The sequence below is a fragment of the Vigna angularis genome, chromosome 4, assembly GCF_016808095.1.
Source record: "Vigna angularis cultivar LongXiaoDou No.4 chromosome 4, ASM1680809v1, whole genome shotgun sequence".
In the NCBI taxonomy this organism is placed as follows: domain Eukaryota; kingdom Viridiplantae; phylum Streptophyta; class Magnoliopsida; order Fabales; family Fabaceae; genus Vigna; species Vigna angularis.
In genome coordinates, this window is record NC_068973.1 from 14,958,195 (window position 1) to 14,982,835 (window position 24,641).

Below are 24,641 nucleotides of genomic sequence, written 5' to 3' on the forward strand. Positions count from 1 at the left end.
TATAAAAATTAGTAAGAAAGTCTAAAAAGAGTAAAATAATAAATCCAATATGTTATAAGAAAAAAAAGAAAAAAAAAATTAAGAGAAAAAGAAGAAAGTGTGTTTTTGGAGATAAACACAAGCTTCTGTTTATAGAACTAGAAAATGATCAAAATCACAGCCCACCATAAATCAATCCTATGACTTACAAAACCTTGAAGATTTGATGAAACTCTACACTGACCGAATCTTATAGTGTTCATTTGACCACGTAGGAGAAGCAACGTCTAAAAAGTAATGTTCATACATTACTAACTAACTTTTGCAATATCAAGTTTTACAACATATATTACTCGGCCTTCAACAAAATCAACCAGAATAAGTGAAAACCCACCTGTTAAATGTCATCAATGATTCAATGCTTGCCAAGACAGACCTAAATTTTCCTAGAACCATCTCACTCAACTTCTAAACGAAACAACACCTTGTTCTTTTAAAATATGGTTCAAATCCTTTTGACAGTTCCCCCTTTTTATGTTTCAACTTTGACGTATACATATGACTGGGAATTTAAGTTGGCACGTGAAGGTAAAAGCAATAACACTTTTTTTCAGTTCAATATGAAAAAATACCGACATTTCAATTGCTGCTTCGGGCACCCAATATGTGCCACCAGAAAAAATAATAAAAAATAATAATAAGATATGTATTTGACAAATTAAAAAGGAGACAGGCATTTGAGGTGGGTAAGAAATCGTTGCCTATACCTAGATATTCCCGTATCAATTTAAAGGCAAACCCACTTATGTTGTCTAACCCTCAACCCTTACAAAACTATGGATCTTCGATGTCATGGAAGCCATGAATTATCTTCCCATTCACCATGCTCAAACTGATCAACAATTGTAATAGATGGCTCTTAAAATATTTCTTATCCAGCCCAGTATCCACTATTTTTCCAATCATTTTGTTGCAGGAGCTTCTTTATCAGACATTATCCTTTCCATGTCCTCTATATATGGCCAACTTTTCTTGCTATCCTTCTCATTCTTGATCCCCTGCTTAAAATACAAAAATAAGTTATTTGTGGATATAGTAGCTATCTCATATAATAGCATTTGTTATCATTTTGTTCAGTGCAAAAGCTGTACTGTTCTACAGTACACTTGTACTGCAGCTGAATATGATCCCTTCTATTATGATAATACCAAAATATGAAATGTAAGGTGGTTTCGTTCACAGAACGAGTTTACTATCTGTATGTTAATTAATGTAACTAACAAGAAGAGAGAGAACAATGAAAGAAAGAATCCCGTTTTCTTTAACTTATTCTTTGAGATACGAGGAATTCATTGAAACAAAAACTGGCTAAATTTCTTTTGCCAACAATGATAAAAGGGTACAGTAGATATTTAATATCGCAATTCACAAGAGACACGAAGTTATAACAAAATTTTCATCCTAGCTGTATCAAGTCAATCCCTTGTAGAGAGAGGGTACTCTGACAACTAAAAGGGTGTAAGAAAACCTCACAAGACCAAAATTTGTAAATGGTTTTTCCATCAAACACAAGAAAAGAAAGTTTGACAAAATCGAACTCCCACAAAAGGCAAAGTAGATCGGTGCCTATGATGTGAATATTTTGAATAAGTTATCTTGACATTCAGATTTCAGGGAAGTATTGTAAACAGGTTAAACAAATGTCCTTCGAGTTATTAATTAAAAAGTGGCAACTAGAATAAGAAATTAAATTGCTTATTTCACATGAACAGAAGCTTTCTTTAAGGTCAAATTGTTATGTGGTGAAAATTTTCACGAATCATTATTAAGCGCATGAACTTTTCATCCCATTTATACATTATACCAAACAACCGGTGATCAGCATTAATCATAAAAAGCAGCTTACCAATTGAGGATGGTTTTTTAAGTGGCTGAACAGTTTACAATATGAACAAAAGGCGGGTAACAAGAAGTAACACACCTCATATTTAAGTACCAAAGATGTCCACAAAGATTTGCACTGTCCAGGACTTCTGCTGATCCCATCAGCCAACAATTTTTGAGATATCTCTTCCCAGAGGGCCATCCTTCCCTTCACAACTTGAAATCTGTCATGTAGTTCCTCACGCATACCAATCAGCTTCTTAACTTCATCAGTTCTCCATTTATTTCTCTTTACTGATTTTGAAGACTTGGGTTCAGAAGTAGAGATTTCTTCAGACTTAGCTTTATCAATGATCTTAGAATCATCTTTCTTCCGATTGGACTCATGCTCCTTTTGTGAATCATATGCATTGTTAGCACCCAAAGGCTTCTCGACAGGTAATGGTGCAATGAATGGTTTCCAAAATTCATCTGAATCCTCTAACTCAGATAAATCACCCTCAGCTCCACTTGCAGTGTTGTCTTCATCAGATAAATAATCCTCAGGTCCACTGGCATTATGAATACTATCATCTGTTCCAAATAATAGAATACACATAAGAAAAAACATGAAGGGCACAAGCATAAAAAACATTACATTAGAAGAAATGCATGTTAGAAGCTATATATCTCCATTCCAGGTGTGTAAAAATGCATGAGCGAAGTCAGATAGTGTCTATAAACCATGCATGTCCATTGCATTCAGATGTCTTTTTACTAAAAGTCAAACAAAAGCATCTGAATAATGAAGAAATTTACAGTGCCATTCATTTAAGAACAAGTACAGTCCAAAACATTCATATTGTCAATTGCTTGCGCATTTGAAACAACTGTGAATTCATTATCTCTATTCACTAGAAAAAGTAGCCAACTTCTGAGCAATCAAAACTTATTCGGACAAAGACATTGACCTTATATTGGATTCGTTGAGAAGGAAACTTCTAGTGTGAAAACCATGATTAGCTAGGTATACATAAAAAACCTTCCTTAAGCTTCAAAAACAATAAATAAGTTATATGTAAGAAACTGAGTGCCACATGTCAATGATAAAGAAAGACATTAGCCCTGAGATACTTTATTCTCAACTAGAGATGCTGCCATGCTCCCCTAGCCATGCAAGCAACAGTCACCTGGGAGTCACCTAGATATAGACACACCCTTCAACTCAGGGAGATTCGAGGGAATCAAGCAAACATACACTTGATGTCACATATTTAATAAAATCTGAATACAAGCACAAAAGCAAACAGACCATATCTCCACAGTTCTATACGCATTCCTCAAATGTACATTGATGTTACCTGTAATTTGCAGTGAGGTGGGCTGATTTCCTTTCTCATGTCTATCTACTGCTCTTTTTGCTGTTGATATTCCAAGACCCGCATGGGTTTTTCCAGACAATTTTGTGTTTATCTCATCAGTAATAGTGGATGCAGGATTTTCTATAGCAATGGCAATAACTTCAGGCCGTTTACCACTATACTTCCTCACCATCTTTCTCAATACCTCAGACACAGTTCTTTCTATGTGAGCCAGAGGACTATTTACAGGGCAGCTTGAAAGAGCGGCATGGGCTGATTTGTAGAGTGCATCCATCAACTTTCCTTTGTCGAGCCATAAGCATCTTGTGGTAATCCTTATCTTCCCTTTTAAGGTATTTGGAGCCAAACTACCTAAAATTTTGGGGCGAAATATTTCCATGCTGAAAAGTAAATATTAAGATGTCACTAAACAGTGCATACTTCCTTCTTTTTAATTTAAAACTTGAAAGATCTACCTAGTAACAATGATGCCATCTAATGCGATTCTCAATCTTTCATCAATGAAAAGTTCACTTGATGTACCAAATGCTCTATCTCCATCACTATATTTCAACTGCGTGAAAAAATGAAACCAGAAAATAAAACATAAATTATTAGATAATTTATACTAGGGAGCCAACAGAGCACAGATGGCTGCCAACCTGTAAATTCTCTTTTCCAAGAGAAATGAAACCATTAGAAAGGACTTTTCTGTTTCTCAAATGTGTAACACCAAGCATCTCTCCATTCTTAATGACCTGGTGCATAAAGCTCATCAATTCGTTCATATGTTATGAACAAGTCATATGATATATTAATATATATATATATATATATATATATATATATATGGCTAAAAATACTCTTTTGGTCCCTTATCTTTTTTGTCATTCTTTTTTCATTTATCTTTTAAAATTTTAATGGCATACACCCTAGCCATGGCCAAAGCACATTCAAGAAGAGCTGGAGTCATTTGTGGAAGATAGGCCTAGAGTCTCTCTCCTCTTGGGCCATCTTGAGCCATCATGAAGCTTCTAGTAGAGTAAGAATAAATTTTGGCCTTGTATTTTGGGCCAAGTAGTTTAGGATTTATTTGGGCTTTGTATTATACGCCTAGTAGTGTAGGATTTATTTTGGGCCTTGTATTTTTGGGCCAAGTATAATAGGGTTTTGATCACTCAAATCAACAAAAGGCCAAAGCTCAATGTTGACCAAAGTGGGACACAAATTTGGTTTAGTTTACCAAGGGGTCAAAGTTTTCATCAAACTTGGTGGACAAGGAGAGTGGGCCGTCCATGCCATGTGTATTCCTCTCTTTGGAGAGTTTTTCCTCCTAGTTAATGATCACATGTAGGAATGGAGAAGATTCTCCATAGGTAGTGGCCACATGTCCCCCTCTCATTAGAGAGGATTTTCGCCACTTGTCCTTCTCCTAATGGAGATGATTTTCTCCTTGCTCTCCAAGTTAGCCAAGGTAGGGTTTTTAGGTCTAGTTTCTACAAATTAGGAGACACCCTTAGCCTATAAATAGTGGTGTCTCCCACTCTTGTATTCACCTTTAATTTAAAGTATTGTTATGCTTCCAATTTTGTGCCATATTACTCTTATTAGGTCACCCTAGGCTAGAGCAACCCAAGTGGCCTCCTCTAGCCACCTTCTTCCAAGAGTTGGCCCAACCTCTCTTAGAGAATCATCAAACATCACCTCCATCACCATAAACTACACAAAACCGTGAGCTTAGCTGTCATTTCCACCAACTTTCGCAAACACTCACCCTTCACCCTGCACTTGGCTTTATCTTCTAGCTTAGGCCAACTAGCTAAGGAGATTGCCATCAAATTTTCATTTTGGTTCTCTACTTTTTGAATTTGGATAAATATTTTCCTCATTTTATCTTTTAAAATAGGTTAAGAGATGTAAACTTTGACCCCAGTAACTCAACATTCTACAAATGATAACAAATGGGAACCCTAAACCATTAACATCATAATGACCCCTAGCCTCAATCAAGAATGCTTGGAGCAATTGCAAGAGCACATAGTGTTCTCCTTGACTACATGAAGAGAAAAAGAAAGGAGAATGAAAGGAAAGAAGGACAAAAAGAGAAGGTGAGCAAGAGACACAAAGATGCAATGATAATGAGAGCAAGATCACCACAACTGGGGTGAGAAAGGGGGAAAACAGGAAAGGGAGGGTGTTGGTTTTTAGAATAAAAACAGTAGCAGCTTGAAGCTAAAATTGTTCTATATTATTAATTGTAAAGTTAAAATTTGAAAAGTATCAAATTTGGGCGGTACGAATGGAAGCCTACCCAGAAGCTCTGGATTTATGGGAGGCAGTTGAAGAGGATTATGAAATTCCTGTGCTACTTGGCAATCCAACAGTGGCTCAAATCAAGAATCACAAGGACGGAAAAACCAAAAAAGCTAAGGCAAAGGCGTGCCTCTTTGCAGTAGTTTCACCAACCATTTTCACTCGAATCATGTCTCTAAAGTCAGCCAAAGCCATATAGGATTATCTCAAAGAAGAATATGATGGAGATGATCGAATTAAAGGCATGAAGGTGTTGAATCTCATTAGAGACTTTAAATTGCAGAAGATGAAGGAATCTGAAACTATCAAGGAGTACTCTGAGAGGCTTTTGAACATAGCAAACAAAGTAAGATTGCTTGGTTCTAAATTTAAGGACTCTCGTATTGTTGAAAATATTCTGGTTGATTTGAAGCTACCCTATCCACGTTAGAAAACACTAAGGATTTTTCAAAGATCACCTTGGCAAAGTCGTTGAATTCCTTGCAGGCACAAGAACAACGAAGGGCTATGAGAGAAGAGGCTTTCTTGAGGAAGCCTTGCCTGTTAAACATGAAGATAGTTGGAAAAACAAAAAAAGGAACCAACAACAAAATAGAGAAGGTGTTGTTAGAAATGAAAACAAAGAAGGAAGCTCCAAGGGAAAGTATCCTCCTTGCAAGCATTGCAACAGGATGGGTCATCCTTCATTCAAGTGTTGGAGAAGGCCTGACGCTAAATGCACCAAGTGCAATCAACTTGGGCATGAAGCTGTCATATGCAGAAACCAAAATCAGCAACAGGAAGCAGATGCTCAAATTGTAAATGAAGAAAAGGAAGATCAACTTTTTGTTGCAACCTGTTTTTCAACCAATGCTTCAAGTGAATCTTGGCTAATTGATAGTGGTTGTACTAACCACATGACCTTTGACAAGGCACTCTTTAGAGATATGAGGCCAACTGATGTCACCAAAGTCAGAATAGGCAATGGTGATTATATCTCAGTCAAAGGAAAGGGGCCAGTTGCAATTACAAGCTGTGCAAGCACAAAATTTATTGCAGACCTTCTTTTCGTTTCAGAAATTGACCAAAATTTGTTAAGTGTTGGTCAACTGATTGAAAGAGAATTTAGAGTTATTTTTGAAGACAAAAATTGCTTGATTAAAGATGCAGCTGGTCAAGATATGTTCAAGGTGAAAATGTAAGGGAAAAGCTTTGCTCTAAAACCATTGGAGGAGGAGCAAACTGTATTCTCACTCAAGGAAAATGTGACAGAAATCTGGCACAAGAAGCTAAGACATCCTCATCATATGTTGGGTGCAAAAAGTTTCTCTTATTTTGCAGCAATGGCTGCAACATTGCTTTGATCCTTCTCAATGTGGTTGTGGTTTGCCATGGAGGCAAAACAATTTCTTTCATCAGGAAGGTCAATAGGGCTGAGGACATGCCCCTACAAAGTGATGTATTTGTTGTCCCATCTAGCTATAATGCTCCTCAGCAGTTTCATATAACAAAAGGTGACCATGTGGAAAGATTAATGATCGTATCATGGATGAATTAGGAAACAATTTAGTAAGTTATTGGAACGAGGCGTACGAAGAGGACCTTCTTGACTATGAAGACAAAGAAGAGAAGGAGCCTAAAGGTGCTAATAAAGTCAACACTGAAGCTCTCAAGAAGGGTTATGTTAGAATTCACAGTTCAGGATTCAGATACTTTTTATTGAAACCTATCATGGACGTTTGCAGTTCCTAAAGCAAGGAGGAGTGTTAAGAAAATGCTTTAGGAATATTTTATTTTTAATTTTAATTGAGTCAAAGTCTATTCCTTAATTTTAGGATTTAGTTATTTTTTTAATTATGGGTTGGAGTAGTGGATTAAAATTAGGATAAAAATGTTATTGGATAGTTACTTTTTCAGGTTTTAAATATTGTAACGTTTCTCATTATTTTACAATTAATAATAAAGAATTGTTATAATATTTAAAAACTGAAAAAGTAACTATCCACTAACATTTTTATTTTAATTTTAATCCACTACTCCAATCCATAATTAAAAAAAGGCTTAATTACCTACTTAGTCCCCATGTTCGGAGGTAATTTGCTGTTTAGTACCCGGTTTTAAAAATGTAGGCATTTGATACCTATGTTTTGAAATTTGTATCAATTGAATCCTACCCACTTAACGCCGTTATAAATCTAACGTTTTTCTGACATCAACTTTGAATTGTGGACGAGCGGTTGTGGACGAGCGTCCTCTTAGTGGACGAGCATCGTTGGACGAGCGTCCTCTTCTGCCTGACTGGGCGTTCGCTTCGCTGGACGAGCGTCCTCTTCCGCCTGACTGGGCGTTCGCTTCGCTGGACGAGCGTCCTCTTCTGCCTGACTGGGCGTTCGCTTCGCTAGACGAGCGTCCTCTTCTGCCTGACTGGGCGTTCGCTTCGTTGGACGAGCGTCCTCTTCTGCCTGATTTGGCGTTCGCTTCGCTGGACGAGCGTCCAGACTGGGCGTTCGCTTCGCTGGACGAGCGTCCACTGAACGTACTTGCGTCCACAGGGCGAGCGTTATCAATTGCTCGTCCACTAAGAGGACGCTCGTCCACTACCGCTCGTCCACAATTCAAAGTTGATGTCAGAAAAACGTTAGATTTATAACGGCGTTAAGTGGGTAGGATTCAATTGATACAAATTTCAAAACATAGGTATCAAATGCCTACATTTTTAAAACCGGGTACTAAACAACAAATTACCTCCGAACATGGGGACTAAGTAGGTAATTAAGCCTTAAAAAAAATAACTAAATCCTAAAAATAAGGAATAGACTTTGACTCAATTAAAATTATAAAATAAAATATTCCTAAAACATTTTCTTAACAGAGGGCCTAGTTGCAGGGTTGCTGTTGCAGCAGTCCACCATGGAAGCAAGTGTAAGAAGAGGGAAGAGGGAAGAGGGAAAGGGGCTGAATTGGTGGAGCAAGAGGAAAATGGGAAGAAATACAAGGTAAAAGAACAGAGAAAGAAAGATTAGAGCCACGAGAAAGCACCACAGCCCATGGCAGTCAGAAATCGCCTTTTCAGTGACACATGAGGCTTCCTGCCATTCATTTTCTTTTCTTGTCCTCGCTCTCCTTTCCTTCCGACAATTCTCTAAGTCTGAATGTAATCCGTAGGCTCTATGGATCAAAATCATTCTGGTTAGGGAAGGGTGAAGGAAGTAACAAATAAATGTTTTAATGGATTATTTGGAAATTATTGGTTTAATTCCACTGAAATACCCCATGATTTTGTCTTTAGGTATTGTTGCTACTGGCTCGGTATTGATGCTGGAGTACGAAATCTTTTTTATGGACCTATGACATTTGTTTAGAATGATTAAAATAGTCAGTATTTAATTAATTATTTTAATACTAACGGCGTAACCTTTTGGCTGATGGAGAGGATAACTTTGGTACTTTTGTAAACAAAAAATGATCATAATGAAACTTCTAAAGAATAAAGGACCAAATATTGGTATTTTAACATATATATCTCACTGTTATAGGCCACTAATCTCTTCTGCATTTCATCACAACATCTTATACAGAAGCAAATGACTCACAGCAGTGTGCCGAATGCCAGTTGATTTTCCCAGTAATTCATGTTCCTTCAGGAACAAAAGTTCTCCATGGATGGGAAGAAAATGTTGTGGTTTCACTATTCTAAGTACTTCTTCCTGCCAAAAAACACATGGAAATCGTATTAGAAGACTCATTAAATGAATGACTAAACTGAAAAGGCATCAAAGCAAAAAAACTAGTCCACAAGATCTGCTAATTCTTACTATTCGTGAAATATCAATCAGGATATCTAACCACGAATAAGAGATATAACGAGAAGGCTTAATATGTTGTCTTTGAAATTTGGAGTGAATCCAGTTTTGGTCCCCTAAATTTGAGAAAAAATAAATAAAAGGAACAAAGAAACATTGACATGCAATTAAAAAAATTACCAATTCTCCACGATATGCGTGACCAGATGTGTGCAGACCTTCATTTTTTCCCATAACTATAGTTGATCCAATATCCGATATACGGTTTAGCATTTTCATCACACGAGACTCGTTACCAGGGATAACCTAGCATATTAATTTAGAATCAGAGTAAAAACATAAACTTGTTTGTTGATAAAAAAGTAATGTATTCTTACAGTAAAAATAAAATCAGATATTGACACAGAGAAAGGTCATGCAGAAAAATCCAACATGTTACTAGAATGAGCTGCCTAAAAATAGTATACTATTATGTTTCAAATACTGATATCAATTCGCTAGACACAGACATTTAACTATACTACAGAAATCTTGGCATTTAGATAAAGTCATAAAAACAAATAAATAATACAATATTTTCTCATACCTTAGCTGAATACAAAACAAGATCTTCCTTGGTTAATTTGAAAGCATGACTACTTCCATATGATGCGAGGTTCAAGGCAGCACGAGGTTCTGCCTGACACAACAGTACATAATATGGTCATGTCAATGTTTATAATTCATGAAATTAGCCACTCTTTTAAGGATATTGAAATAACGTACTTGAGAACCTGTTGTTACAATTAGTAGATCCTTTGGAGCATAAGCATCAATATCCTCTGCTTTCACCTTATGTATAATTAGAAATAACGAAATGCAGGGCAAGAGACGTGAGACTCACAAAAGCTGTTATATACATGGATAAAGATGAATAGTTTTGAATATAAATTTATAAACACAAACAAATAATGAATAAACAGGACACAATTATCCAAACAACATGCAACTCATTAGAATCATACAATTAAAAAAATAGTTATTGGCTCACGAGGTATTAAAGTAACCAATAAATACTTCGAGAAAATTCTAACAAAGATGTTGTGATTGATGGTGACAAAAAACTCACTTGCCATAAAGTTCAAGCTGGTAAAGTACAACAGCCCAAGAATTATATTAATAATTGTAACAAACCATCTAACATGAAAGTCTTCTAGTCTTGGAAGTCCAAAAGTGCATATTCTGAAAGATGAGTTTTGAATTCAGTGACAAAGGAGGGAGAACCAAGTAGTTCATCAGAGATTAAAAAAACAAATACTGTATTTAGATGACCAGGTGGAACCTTTCAATAATTAGGAAAAATTCAGAAGTCAAGATTAATCTTCTTGCAACGAACTTCTTCAAATATAAAATTAATAAATCAAGTTGATCAGCATTAGATTTTTCCAGATTCTAAAAAAGCCAAAACATGCTTTCACTGACTTTCTGCTAACAACCTAGTTAATAAAACATGCTGGTATGCACTATACTTATGGCGCTGAAATCAATCTCTCATGAATTACGCAGAATTCTGCAGCTCTTGTAAGAGTAATAGAGTTATTCTCTCAAGCTTTGAAAGCTGACTAGTATATAACTGATCTCTTCAATTGAAGGTACAAAAAAATATCAAGAACAGAATACAAGTTCTCAATCTCTCTCTTTTCTTTTAACTACTAGTTCTCTAATTTCAGCAGCAAAGTTCAAACATTTAATACCAGAGTGGATGGATCAATTGGAGCCTTTCCATCCTTCCAAGCTGCATCTAAGTATGTCCTTAAGGACATGCCAACAAATACCTGATAACAGTTAAAATCTCTTAATATTTTTGTCATTCTAAATAAGTCAATTCTGATTGCATTTAAGTATACTAAACAGGGAGAACATTACCAACTTTCTGCCAGTTAAATCAGCAGCAGCCTTCACACTCCCGAGCCGATGTAAATTTGATGCAAATTGGGTGGTGATGACCCTTCCATTAGAAGTTGAAATATGTCTCAACAATGCATCTGCCACAACTGATTCACTGATTGTCCTACCAGGTGAGAGTACATTTGTTGAATCACTCATCATCTGTATGTAATGTCCGGAGCAAACATTGTTTCTATCTTTTGTCAACATTAAAGGAAAAAGATGGAAGAGATACATATTTGATCTAACCAAAAAAGAAGAAAACTGTCTGCATGGTCATACTAAATATAAACCGATGTGCATCTAACATGACATTTAATACTATTCATTTTCAAATATATAATAGTAAAATTAAACAGAGCAGAACAAAAATATGGAAAAATATCTTTCTAACAATAATGAGTAGAAGGGGAGAAAAAATGTTGAAAAGAACATCCCTGAACTACAATAATATTGCTAATTTAAAAAGCCTATTATTTACCAATGGAATACAATTTGAAATTTTGAATGTGGAAACATGCTCTCCTTTAAGTCCAGGACTAGCCATGAAAGCCATATTAAGCTTAATATATAAGGCACTACTCAGAGAACACCACAAACCATAATTGTAAGTATACACCTGACCCGTTAGAAATGTCAATTACAAGACTATTAAAGCCCCTCAATCTTCAAATCCCTAATGTTAATCTAGGGATAAGCCCATGATAAATTATTCAAAACCAAGATCGAGGAGCAATTAGCAAATATCCAAGTGACTTACCAATGTTACTCCCTCTTTAGAGAGTTCCTCTAAGGCTTCACGATCAAAAACATTCCCATCTAATGGTGTCTCATCAATCTATTGAATCAACAGGAGATTAAGCTAAATAAAAGAGAGGGTCAACGCTCGGAGATGTAAAAGTAAAATACTGACCTTCCAGTCCCCAGTGTGAAGAATAGTACCATCAGAACAGCGAAGAACTAATCCACAACAATCAGGAATAGAATGGGTCACCCTGATAGGTTCTATCTCAAATGGCCCAGCCACAAACTTCTTCCTCATTCTAAATACTTTGAGTCTAGATGGAACAAAAATACCATGTTCCTTCAAACGTTTGTTTATAAGCTGTTAAAAAGAAAACTTTTATCTTCTCTGGACCATACAAAATAAACAACACAAAGAACACATTTTTTAATCTGATCTGAAAGAATATTTTGACGAAAGTGTACCAATTTTTTACTGTAAATAACAAATATCAATTACAGTAACACAAAATGAAGAATTAAAGCACTAGTTAATCAACTTCATGATAATGTTAACACTAAGATCCGACTTTTATCGCTTACTATGCCTTAATATTTTCAATCCACACATAAACTGAACAAATTAACAAGTTGACTTATTTCAAGAAAATTTCTAGTCAGATACCTCCTTTGTAAAGGAAGATGAAAAAATTGGTGTATTGGAATCCAATGCTGGGATGACCTGACAAACCAATGTAAGTTAAGTTAACAATAGACAAAAGGAAAGAACAATAAACATTGTTATGAAGTATCAATAATTGGTTAGAATCACTTGTCAATAACAAACAAATTGACACCTATGAACATCAATTTTTATTGTGGCAAGAATAACTAAGAATATCTTGAAAGGCATCTTGAAATCTAGCATAGGAAATATGTAATTATAGTAATAATGTAAATAGGGCAGATCATATCCTTGTGATTATCTAAATTAGGGTAACTGAACGTTCTTGTAATTATTCTTGTATCTGTGATACCCATATAGAAATAGTTGTTCTTGTAATTATAGTAATATTGTAAATAGGGCAGATCATATCATTGTGATTATCTAAATTAGGGTAATTGTACGTTCTTGTAATTATTCTTGTATCTGTGATACCCATATAGAAATAGTTGCTCTGCTACACACGGATTCATGATATAGGAAGCTCATTGCAGTAGGAAATACTCTTAGAGTAGCAAGAGTGGGGGGAAGCAATAGCTAAAAAGAGCTCTCCAAGTGTTTTTAGTAAGAATTCCCCCTCTAAAAAAATGTGTAAATAAATAACTCTATAATATACCACTGAAGATATAGAGGGATTAGAGGGGGGGGGGGGGGGGGGAATCATAATCTGATAGTCTCCAAACTGAAGGGATAAAAAGTGTCCAAGAAAATGCAAAAAATGTTAGAAAGACCAAAACAGAGGAAGAAGAGAAATCAACTGTAATATTGAACAATACTAGTTTGGCAATATATATGTCTTACATCACATCACAAACTGCAACAGCAAAAGGATAACTGCTGCCGCATAACTGCACTATACATAGTAGGGAAATAAAACAACGGCCATACTTAAGTTCCTAAAAATAAGTAACAGTTACTCAAAATACACCCTTAAAATAAACCTAACAATTCTTCTCTTAAATTGAATGTTATCAATTATTCAGTTTACATCAGTTCAGTTTCAGAACATACTCCTAAAAGTCCCCTAAGCTTCAAGAAGGTGTCATGTTTGAATGGTTTAGTCATTATATCTGCTAATCATTCCTTTGTGTCACAATAAACCATCTTCACATCACCAGATTTTATAAACTCACGAAGAAAATGAAATACATATCTATGTTTGCTGCAACCATGCATAACAGGATACTTTGAAAGCTTAATTGCAGTATTATCACAATGAAGGACAGTTGTCTTGCTCGTTTGGTCTAGTTTTCCTAGCACTCGCTTCAACCAAACTGCTTGACAAGAACAAGAGGCTGCAGCAATGAATTCAGCTTCTGTAGTTGAGAGACTAACTACTGGTTGCTTCTTGGAAGACCAACATACTGCTCCTGAAACCATTAGAAACACAGCCTGAAGTACTCTTTTTATCTTCCAAATCCCCAACATAATCACTGTCAGTATAACCAACAATTTCACAATTTCCTCCCTTCCTTCAGAAAATTCTAAAATCTGTTGTTCCTTTCAAAATACCTAAGCACCCTTTTCGTTGCTTGTAAGTGAAGCTTAGTAGGATTCTCCATACCTACTGATAAGCCTCACAGTAAACATTCTATCAGGTCAAGTAGCTGTGAGATACATTAGATTGGACAATTTGATTTATTTAAAGTAAGTCTTGTCCACCTTGACACCATTTTCATCCTTCAGAAGTTTTGTGCCTGGAACCATTGAATTTCTCACAAAATTGCTTTTTTGCCACACTAAAGCTGTGCAGCACTTCCACAGTAAAGCTTTTTTACTAAGAAAAATTCCATCAAATTTTTGTATGACTTCAAGACCCAAAAAATACCTCATTTTACCCATATTTGTCATGTCAAACTCATGTTTTATGGAATTTTTTAACTGTATAAACAACAACTCGTCATTCCTTGTGAAAATCAGATCATCAACATACAAACAAACAATTAAAATTTCCCCACCTTCTTTTATCTTGATGAATAAAGTATGCTCATATTCACACTTCTCAAATCCTTCCTTCATAAAATAACTTTCTATACTCATCAGGCATCGGATGTTTGTTTAAGGCCATAAAGTACCTTCTTCAACTTATAAACCTTTTGCTCGCTTCTCTTTCAACATATCCACACGGCTGTTCCACAAAGACAGCTTCATTTATGTTACTATGTAAAAACACAGATTTTACATCCAGCTGATATATGGTCCATCGTTACTAGGTTGCTAATGCTATCACAAGATGAATAGTGTCTAGATGTGCTACAAGTGCAAACATTTTTGTATAATCTACTCCATACTTTTGAGGATAACCTTTCACCACAAGGCAGACCTTTACTAACTTCACCATGTGCCATTCTTTTGTGTTGCTTCTATTTCAGCATTCATGACCCTTCTCCACTAGTCACACTTGACAACATCTCCAAAATAAATTGGATCAGCAGCTGCAGCAGCAAACACTAGCAAAGATGCTACATTCTCTTCATCTGACAAGCCTTCTCCAGTTTCATAATCTTGCATCCAAATTGGTGCACTTCTATCCCTCCTTTCAATTGAATCTCAGTGTTGTTTTCCCACTAAACAATCTCTACACAACTTTAAGGGTGACTTTAACTATGGTAAACCATTCACCGTTTGTTTTTGATATAGAATCTGGAGATCTTTGAAGCTTAAATATCCATTCCTACAATGCCAAAGCTGCACAACATCTTCTACAGTTTTGGTAAAACAAGCAAATGTAAGTCACTAAAACACTGCATGTAGTACGAACATTTTGTTTCCATAATCAAACTTCGCTTTGGATGGTACAACTCGCATTTTTCATGTTGAACCACAATTACGAGTCTCTTTTCTTGTAATGGGCCAACACTCAGCAAATTGTTCTTCAACTCTGGCACAAAAAACACTCTTGCGATGATGGCACAATGTCAGTGACTAGTAACTTCAAATTTCCTTTTCCTTTTACCTTCAAACTGGAATTGCTGCCTAGTTTTACAAAATCTCTAGAGTTCTCATCAAAATCTGAAAAGTACTCTTTTTTTCCACACGTGATCACTACAACTTGAATCAAGGAACCATGTGTTCTCTTCATTGGTTTTCTGCAACTCCAAGTGGGCCATCGGCAACACCTCTTCTTCACCTTCTACACAATTTACTACTTGATCATTTTCCTCGCTTGGACAATCACATTGATAATAATGACCAAACAATTGACATTTGTAACACTCTATTGTGGTTTTATCAAACTTTTGTCTTCCTCTTCTTTTACCTCTTCCTCGACCTCTTCCTTTAAAAGTACTATGACCTCCCCTTCCTCTAGATTGATCAACATAAGTAACTTTCAAAGTTTGTTCCTCGTCAACATCAGAACTTATTCACTGTTCATGAACAAGAAGACTATTTTGCAACTCATCCATGGCCAAGGTAAATGTACCTTTTGACAGTTCAGCATAACACAACATAATCATATTTGGGTGCCATTGATCTCAAGATCTTTTCAACATCTTCAACATCCGGGTTTATTTTCATTTGCTTTCATTTTGTTGGTTATGGTAAGCGTTTGAGCAAAATACTCATTCATAGACTCACCTGCATAACTTCAAATTCTTTGGAAGGGTTTGCAAATATACATGCTTAACTCTAGTGGAACCTTGTCTCATGGCATCCCAAATGTCTTTTGTTGTATCCTTCTTTAGGATAGTTTCTTGAAAACAACACTCTAGAGCTTAAAAAAGGTAGTTCTTTACTTTCAAATTTTTGAACCTTGCATCATCAATGTTTTTCTTCTTTACTTTTGTGAGAGGAACATCCTCTGTTGCAGGAACGCCATCTTCCACCAAACTCCAAAACTGTTTTGAACGAAAAATGTTTTCCATAAGCATTGCCTAATGATGATAATGATCATCAAACTTTGGAATTACTAGTTGCATAAAACAGCTATCTTCTGTCATGCTTCAAACACTACACTCACAGATACTGTTGTTTCTAATTCCAACCAGCCCCCCTAATAGAGCATCTGATACCAAATGTCGGGAAGAGTAAAATAGAGAAAGTAGAGAAATCAACTGTAATATTAAACAATACTGGTTTGGTAATATATATGCCTTACATCACATCACAAACTGCAACAGCAAAAGGATAACTGCTGCCTAATAGCTGCACTATACATAGGGGGGAATAAAACAACTTCCATACGTAACTTCCTAAAAATAAGCAACAAATACTTAAAATACTCCCTTAAAAAAACCTAACAAAAAATTAAATTCCAAAATGTGAAGTGATAGTCGATTGTCAGTGGAGTCCACAATCACGTTACACAAATTGAACAGAAACAGCCTTGTAAGTTATAACTACCAAGTTGCAAGGCCCACAATTCAGTAAAACATCTTTTATATTATTAAGGGTCACAGTTGATAAATTTCTCCATAGACACTTCAAAGAGAGAGAAAAATAAAAGAAATAAACTTCTACATAGCCGTAAAGCCATTATTTATAAAATATAAAAATAGAAAAAAAAAAGTTAATATAATAGAAGTTTCAATAATTAATCTGTGCATAAGCCAGTTTTAACACATTAACATGTGCAAGAGTTCACTCTTCTTATTTTCAGCTCCCAGAAGGCCAGGCAGTTTTTCGAAAGAAACTCTAATTGGTTTAAGAAGCACAGAGAAGGAAGCATTACCCAAGGCAATGCACCAATATGATCTTCATGACCGTGTGTTATGACAAGCGCCTCAATTTTATGGCTCCACTTTCGTATAAACGTGGTGTCAGGTATAATCTTCTGAACTCCAAGCTCGTCATAGCTGAAGAAGCGCAGCACAATGCAATAGAAGTGGTGTCACTAATTTTGATTTGGCCACAAAATACGGTAACACAGAGAAGACGAAGGGTTTACTCTGGAAACATGACACCGGCGTCGATGAGGATATAGCGGTCATGGTTGCCGACGAGCATGCAGTTCATCCCAATCTCCCCCAAACCACCAATGGGAAGAACGCGAAGCGGAGGCCCATCAGAGCCTTCGTAAAACTGCTCCATCTTGCGTTGAACCGAGTCCTCCATGCTTTTTCTAGGACCTTCGATTCGCCTAGCTCTTCTGCGAGGCGCTTTGGTTGTAGACCCATGGGTTCTCCCTGAAAACAGCACGTGCGTGAAATGCCATAAACGTGAATGCGAAATGGCGTGGATTGGTTGGGTGGTGACGTACCTGGGAGTGAAGAAAGTGTAGCGGAGGTTGTTGTGCGGCGGAGAGAGAGGGGACGGAGAGAGAGGGAGAGAGAGGTCAGAGCAGCCATTGGTTGGAAGAAGTCCCACCTCGAAGGAGCTGTGGAATAGCGGGAAATGGAGTTTTTCTCATCAAAAATGATTCTTTGACACGGTTTAAGTGAATGACATTCATTTGACACGCAGTAGGGCCCATTCACCGTCAATGTCATCAAGGGTAAATTTGTCATTTGCATGCGCTGGTTTGGTAAAAAAATAAATGAAACTGTGCGTTTCAATGAAGGGAGCTGCTGCATTAGGGTCCTCTCTCAGATTTGAATTTGTCAGGTCGCCCATTTGATTTTGAAAGAGGAACTCTTCGTGTGCGTGTTAGGGTTAGGATTGTGAGAGAATGCGAGAAAGAAAAAAAAGGGAGGACTTCATGACTGCACTTAACCGGAGACTGGACCAGATCGGAAAAGTTCGAACCAGCGAAGTCAAAGTAGATGATCGGTGTGGAGCGCGGAAGGCTTTTACCATGGTCTCCGTCCACCGCAATGCTGCTATCAACGACCTCGCCCTACATTCGTCCAATCAACGCGCCATCACCGTTGCCCGTGACAATTGCCTTGCCGTCGTCAATTTCGTCCGCGGCCGCTGCAACTGATGCTTGCGCCTCAACAAGGAACTTACTCTGGTCAAGTTCAATGCGCCCAGTGACCACTTTTTTATGGTTGCGAAGGAGAAGGTTTTTGTCCACCAGACTGAGGATGCACGCATATTGTTCGAATTGGAATGCTCCAAGCCCGTTCTATGTGCTTCTTCAAATTCTTGCCCTGTTTTCTCGAATTATCATCGAATATCAAGTTGGTTATTTTTATTTTCTCTATTTCTTCCTTTGGTGATGCTGATTTGTCTTGTATGTTAAAAATACCTAGGGTTTAGGTAGCATTTGATAAAGAAATTTTGGTATATTGTCACTAGTTATGTTTTTCGGGCGTCAAATATTTGTGATGTTTTGCAGTGGGAAGATTTTACACAGATTTTGGAGACTATTTTGAAGCATCAATGAACCGTGAGAAGTTCCCGGAGAAGGTGCACTCATAAACTAACTATTTGTAACTTTGGATGATGGAGATTATAGATATTTTACTGTATCTTACAGAACAACTTAATACCTCATTGTACCCATGTCAATTCTAATTCTTCTAAAACAAATTGCATATAAAATTTAGATCTGATGTAATTATTGATTTGTTGCTTGCTTACTACATGTATCCTCCACATGGAAGAAGAGCAAATGCTATAGAGCAAGACCATGTCTAAATTAACAAAGTCAACAAAAGAGGCAGTTGTGGCTACTTTGAAGTCTATTATATATAAAAATGATCTACATTTTTCTCAATTATTCATTCTAATTTGTACCCTTAATCTTGTATGCCTTGATTGATAGGTTGGAAGAAGAATAATGCATGATTCATATTGGAAGTATATGCTGGATTATGTATGGAAACCATTCTAAATGTGATAATGTGGTTGATCTCATGGCAAAGTTCATCTTATCTTGTTTATGTTACTTTCTATCATATGATTAGCCTTTGTTAATTTCCATGGTACATAAATGTTATACTGAGTTTTCATCATTGAATAGGTACCCAATTTATATTGTCCCAAGTCGAAACAATGAAAAGGAATTGGAAGCATGCTTTCTCACTTACCATACTCTGTCATCATCTTTCGAAGGTATCACAATATTTTTGTTTTTCGAATCAATAATTGTAGTTCAAATTGTTGTATTTTCAAATATTATAGTATCGGATTGTGTTTAAATGAGTTATATATGATCATATAAGCATGCCAAAGAGTAGATTATACTATATTTCTTTCTAAAGGCTATTTGAAGAGGTAAGTGCTACACACAATTTCAATTTCAGTATATGAAAAAGTTAACAATATTTTAAGAGAAACTCAAGGATGAGCATTGCATAACCCATATGTTTGTGCATGGTTTGCCAAAGAAAGGTTGAATGTCTTTGTCTCCTTGGCACTTATGATTAATATTTAGATATATACATAACGGATAAGCAATATGCAGAGATTAATATTTGAAGAGCCTGGTTGGAGTAAGAAAAATATTGTCAAGGATTTCTAAGGAAACATCATAGGATGCTTTGAACAACACACCTTGTCTGCTTCCTACATGGATTTCTAAGTTTTCTTCTCAATAAGTAAGTTTATACTTTAGTTGATTGCATGTGTTTTTAATGTATCACTCTAGTAACATGTTTGGATCACTCTAATGACAAGTTCAACCTTAATGTATACATACTAGTTTTTTCCAAAGTTTTCTGCATAGTTTATCATCTTTAGTTGGTTGAATGTTGGGACACTGGGTTATTGAAATCATAAATGTTGCTTGTTAGCAGTAATTTGGATTGGAATGTGAATTATTCTATGATAACAACTCTTCATTTTTTCCCTTTAGATTAAGACTTAGCTCGTTACCTTGTGTTTATCATCAACAGGAGAATGATTGTGTTCTTGAATAAGAGGGAAGGATATTCGCACGGTAAAGGTACTTTGGAATGAAGACACACAGAAAATGACTTGGGAATTGGAAGAATTTATGATAAAGGAATATTCATATCTCTTTTGTAAGTAATTTTTTTTTTAAATAGTCTTTGTTTAAATAAATAATTTTCGAGGGCGAAAATAATTGTTGTTGGGGAGATTGTAAGATCCTTGAAAATATTTGTAAGTTAAATGCTAAAAAAAATGATGAATAGTAAATTGTGAATAGTAAATTGTGAATAGTAAAAAGTGAATAGTAATAAAAAAAATAAATAAATAATATTTGGAAAAGATAAGTGTTCCACGTAGCTTTGAGATCAGAATTTATCAAATTGCAAATAAAAAATTATTTTTGTAATAGTAAAATGAATAAAAAAATGAATAGTTAAAATGAATAGTAAAAAATGAATAGTAAAATTTTTTGCTATAAATAGCCAAGAGGGGAAGGTTGAAAATTTACACCAAAGAACTTAGAAAATTTTTTAGAGAAGAGAGTTGGAAGAATTTCTAATTTCAAAGGGGATATTCTGGAAGTTTTCAGAGAGCGAGGAGATTAAGTATGTAATAGAGGTAAGGGAAGCTAACTTTGAGTATTTCTTTTTGTATTATCTTGAGTCTTGAATATGCTATATTTTTCTTTTGTCTGATTTTAAATCTTGAATATGGAGTATTTTGTTTCTGTATGATCTTGAATTTTAAATGAGAGTATGCTTTTGTGTTAATATCCAAGTGTGATAGTTGTAAAATGTGATGTTGATTATGTTATGCCAATTGTATGTTATTAGTGGTTTATTTTTGTATTTTGGAAGGATTATAAATTGTCTAACCGGCTCTGCCAGATTCAATTTCTTGTTTCCCCAAACATTTTATTGTTTTCCTTATTTATTTTGATTGTATTTTGGAAGGATTAGAAATTGTCTAACCAGTTCTGCCAGATTCAATTTCTTGATTCTCCAAACTTTTTATTTCCTTCCTTATTTATTTTTATTACATTTTTGGAAGGATTAGAAGTTGTCTAACCGGCTCTGCCAGATTCAACTTCTTGTTTCCTCAAACTATTTATTGCTTTACTTATTTATTTTATTGCATTTTTGGAAGGATTAGAAGTTGTCTAACCGGCTCTGCCAGATTCAACTTCTTATTTCCCCAGACATGTATTTTTCTTGTTATTTAATTATATTGTATTGTTGGATGGATTAGAAGTTGTCTAACCGGCTCTTCCAGATTCAACTTCTTGTTTCCCCATGAATTTTTATATTAAGATTATTTTTATGATTGTCAAATATTGTATTCTTCTATGACCATTTATAGTAATGTTTTATTATTGTTAATTGTTTATAATTATCTTGTATGAATTCTATTATGGATGTTTATTGTGATGAATTTATTGAATGAGTTTGTTGGCTAAAATTGATCTTGTTGGAAGGTTTGGAATAAGGGTTCTGTAATAGCTTGTATATGGGTATTAAATAGATATACAGATACTGTTTGAGGTTGTTGTGAGAGAAAGTAAAATTAGGCATTTTAAGATTTAGAGCATGAGAAAACAAGGTAGATAAATTAAATAAATAAATTGTTAATTATTGAGGGCCTCCCTTTGTTAGTAGGATAGAGGAACCTTAAAAACCTGAGTTGGCACATCCCTGATCATAGAGCAGCCCTGGCTTGGTCCAGTCAGTTGTGACTAGTCATATGTGCTGGCGTCGAATGTGAGTTTGATGCGTTCAGACATCTGGGTCCTCTCCGATGACCAATTGGGGTAAAGAAAGATCTCTATTAGGATGAAAATAAAATAAAATAAGTCAACTGTAGATGCATAAAGTTATCATGGTAAAAACTTCACATATATTTTATTTATCGTTACATCGAGCTCAGACTATATTATGTAGTTGCTAAGATATGTTGAAATGTTTTGGATGATCTATGAATCTTTGATTGGTGAAAATATGTTGAGTTATACTCGTTATGGTCAAAATGAGTTTATAATATGAAGTATGATATCTGACAATATGTTTAATTTATTGACACCAAAATAGGTTATTGTCAAATTATGATTAGAGAATGAACATGATTGAGTTATGTGGAGAAGAGGTTATGAATTGTTGATTTGATGAAATGTTGGAGTGGATAAGAGGGTATGAAATGTTGATTTGATGAAATGTTGGAGTGGATATAAGAAATCATTGCTTATGAAATGATGTTTCCTACGGGAAGTAGTATGTTCGGTTTATACCATGAGAGCTTGATATGAGCAAAGTAACACCTGAGGTTTATGAAAGCAGGCAGCAAGTGGTCTGACCATAAGGCTTTGACATAAATATGTGATTCATAAGTTTTATAGAAGCAGGCAGAGAGAGGTCTGACCATAAGGCTTCAGAGAGTAAGACATAGTGTACAGGTGAGGCTTAAGGAAGCGGGCAGAGAGCGGTCTGACCATAAGGCTTCGTGAGTAAGCATGGTAAAATTGTAAGGTTTATGAAATTGAGGAAGATGATTTTGATAATGATGAATTAATGACATCGGGGTAATGATATTTTAGTAATTGTAGAAATACATGATTGAACTATTTTTATTACAAGTTTAATGATTGATATGATATGGTTGGCTTACCCTTATTTGTTTGTGCTATGATCATATAACTCATGTTATATGTGAATAGATAATGTTGCAGATGCGGTTGAAAAAGCTTAGAGATGAGAGAGATGCGGGGAAAAACTTTCAGGGATATTTTGTAAAAAGAATAAATTTGTATTGGAAAAATTATGTTGTGTAAAACTTATAAGTTGAAATTCGAATTTATGTTAAGTGGTGAAGACTATATTGTTTGAAGTTTGTAAGCTTGGTATTGTACTTTGGGAGAATTGAAATAAAGTTGGATTGTTTATAGAAGATAAGTTAATTTAGTCTCTACTAAAAGTAATACTCTTTAAAATATTAGGGTATTACAGTCGGTCAGTCTGGTGGTCGACTTAATGGTCTACCTGGTGATCGGCTTGGTCGGTCAGCCTAGTGATCAACTCGTGATCATAATGTAATGATGTTTGTGATGAATGTTGCTTTATGATGCTGATTATATTGATTGATGTTGAGATGATGCATGATGCTGATATATAGGTGGTTGCTCATAATATTGTGAAACAGATGCATGAATTGTGATTATGTTACTAAGCAAGACGTTTATCTAAATGTTGGAACTTGAATTAGCCTATGTGAGGTTTGAACTCTAGAATCTTTGGGAATGATTGCTATTACTTTGAAAGTATGAATGACTTTGCCCAGGTTTCTATGATTGAATCACTTGCTTGTATGTGTCATATGATGAAGGTCATCTGTTGTTATCCCTTTTTAGCCAATGCATGATTCTAGCCCAATAAAAGAGACCATAATGTGTTCTATCCTTTGAACCTTTAGCTTTAAACAGGTTTTGAAAACCCCTGTTGAAAATCTTTACCTTGAGTTAAGTTGAGAATATTTGTGTGGTATTGATAAAGGTTCAAGTTTGGGGTTATTGGAAAATTTGAAAAGGGAAAATAAATAAGCATTGAGCTAAGTGTTGAGTAAATGAAAAGCAAAATAAAAAGAAAAGAAAGCAAAAGAAAAGCTCAATGCAAGGGAAAGTTGGGAAGAAGTAAGAATGGTTTCTTGAAAAAAGAGATTGTGATGATGAAATTATGAATTACTCTTCTAACTCAAGGATTTTGTGATCCGAAAAAACCAATTATTCTTCTTAGCCCACCCACATTACAAGCCATAGAAAAGCCCTTGTGATGATACTTGCTTGTGAGTTGATTGATTGTGGTTAAATGAAAGGCAAAGTTGATTTATGTGACATTGTGATAGTAGAGTGCATGAGTCACCTCTATATACACTTGTGTGTTTGAGAGAAACACTTTTTCTTGGTGAGGAATAGTTCCATGTATGCATGATTTCATCTTTGCTTGGTTGATAATTCATGAGTATAGCATCTGATGAATATTTTGTTAGTATATGAGCACCACAATGAGCTCAATTGAATCACGAGATTTATTCATCTTAACTGATATTCTTTACGATAAGCTGATTTGAGCAATTATTTGTCTTGAAAGAAAAAGTTTGAAATGTGTTAGAACCATTGTATGGATTGGTTGAAAGCTAAGTTACATTTTGTTTTCTTGAGGACAACCAAAGTTCTAAGTTTGAGGTTGTGATAACGGTTGAAAATAC

The 24,641-nt window shown here is 35.4% G+C and overlaps 1 protein-coding gene and 1 long non-coding RNA gene across 4 annotated transcripts; one reads left to right on the forward strand and one right to left on the reverse strand.

Annotated features, from left to right (window-relative positions):
* Positions 1-568: 568 nt before the first annotated feature.
* On the reverse strand, positions 569-18,184 carry LOC108323423 (ribonuclease J). Its single transcript, XM_017555881.2, has 17 exons — positions 17,872-18,184; positions 17,560-17,797; positions 17,344-17,467; positions 12,633-12,689; positions 12,138-12,329; positions 11,985-12,062; positions 11,204-11,386; positions 11,032-11,112; positions 10,064-10,129; positions 9,885-9,977; positions 9,479-9,604; positions 9,089-9,202; positions 3,866-3,961; positions 3,680-3,777; positions 3,204-3,604; positions 1,961-2,436; positions 569-1,037 (listed from the first exon to the last, which is right to left on the reverse strand). The coding sequence occupies exons 1-17, from the start codon at positions 18,182-18,184 to the stop codon at positions 942-944; spliced, it is 2,832 nt and encodes a 943-aa protein (XP_017411370.2). The 3' UTR covers positions 569-941.
* A 53-nt stretch (positions 18,185-18,237) lies between these two features.
* On the forward strand, positions 18,238-23,312 carry LOC128196162 (uncharacterized). 3 transcript variants are annotated; one of them, XR_008248339.1, is made up of 5 exons: positions 18,238-18,962; positions 19,519-19,610; positions 19,963-20,095; positions 20,393-20,521; positions 23,098-23,312. It is a non-coding gene; the product is annotated as an uncharacterized LOC128196162 (long non-coding RNA). The 3 variants fall into 3 exon arrangements; XR_008248338.1 differs by lacking the exons at positions 20,393-20,521; positions 23,098-23,312 and having other exon boundaries at positions 18,241-18,733; positions 18,892-18,962; positions 19,963-20,386; XR_008248337.1 differs by lacking the exons at positions 20,393-20,521; positions 23,098-23,312 and having other exon boundaries at positions 18,241-18,962; positions 19,963-20,386.
* Positions 23,313-24,641: the final 1,329 nt, after the last annotated feature.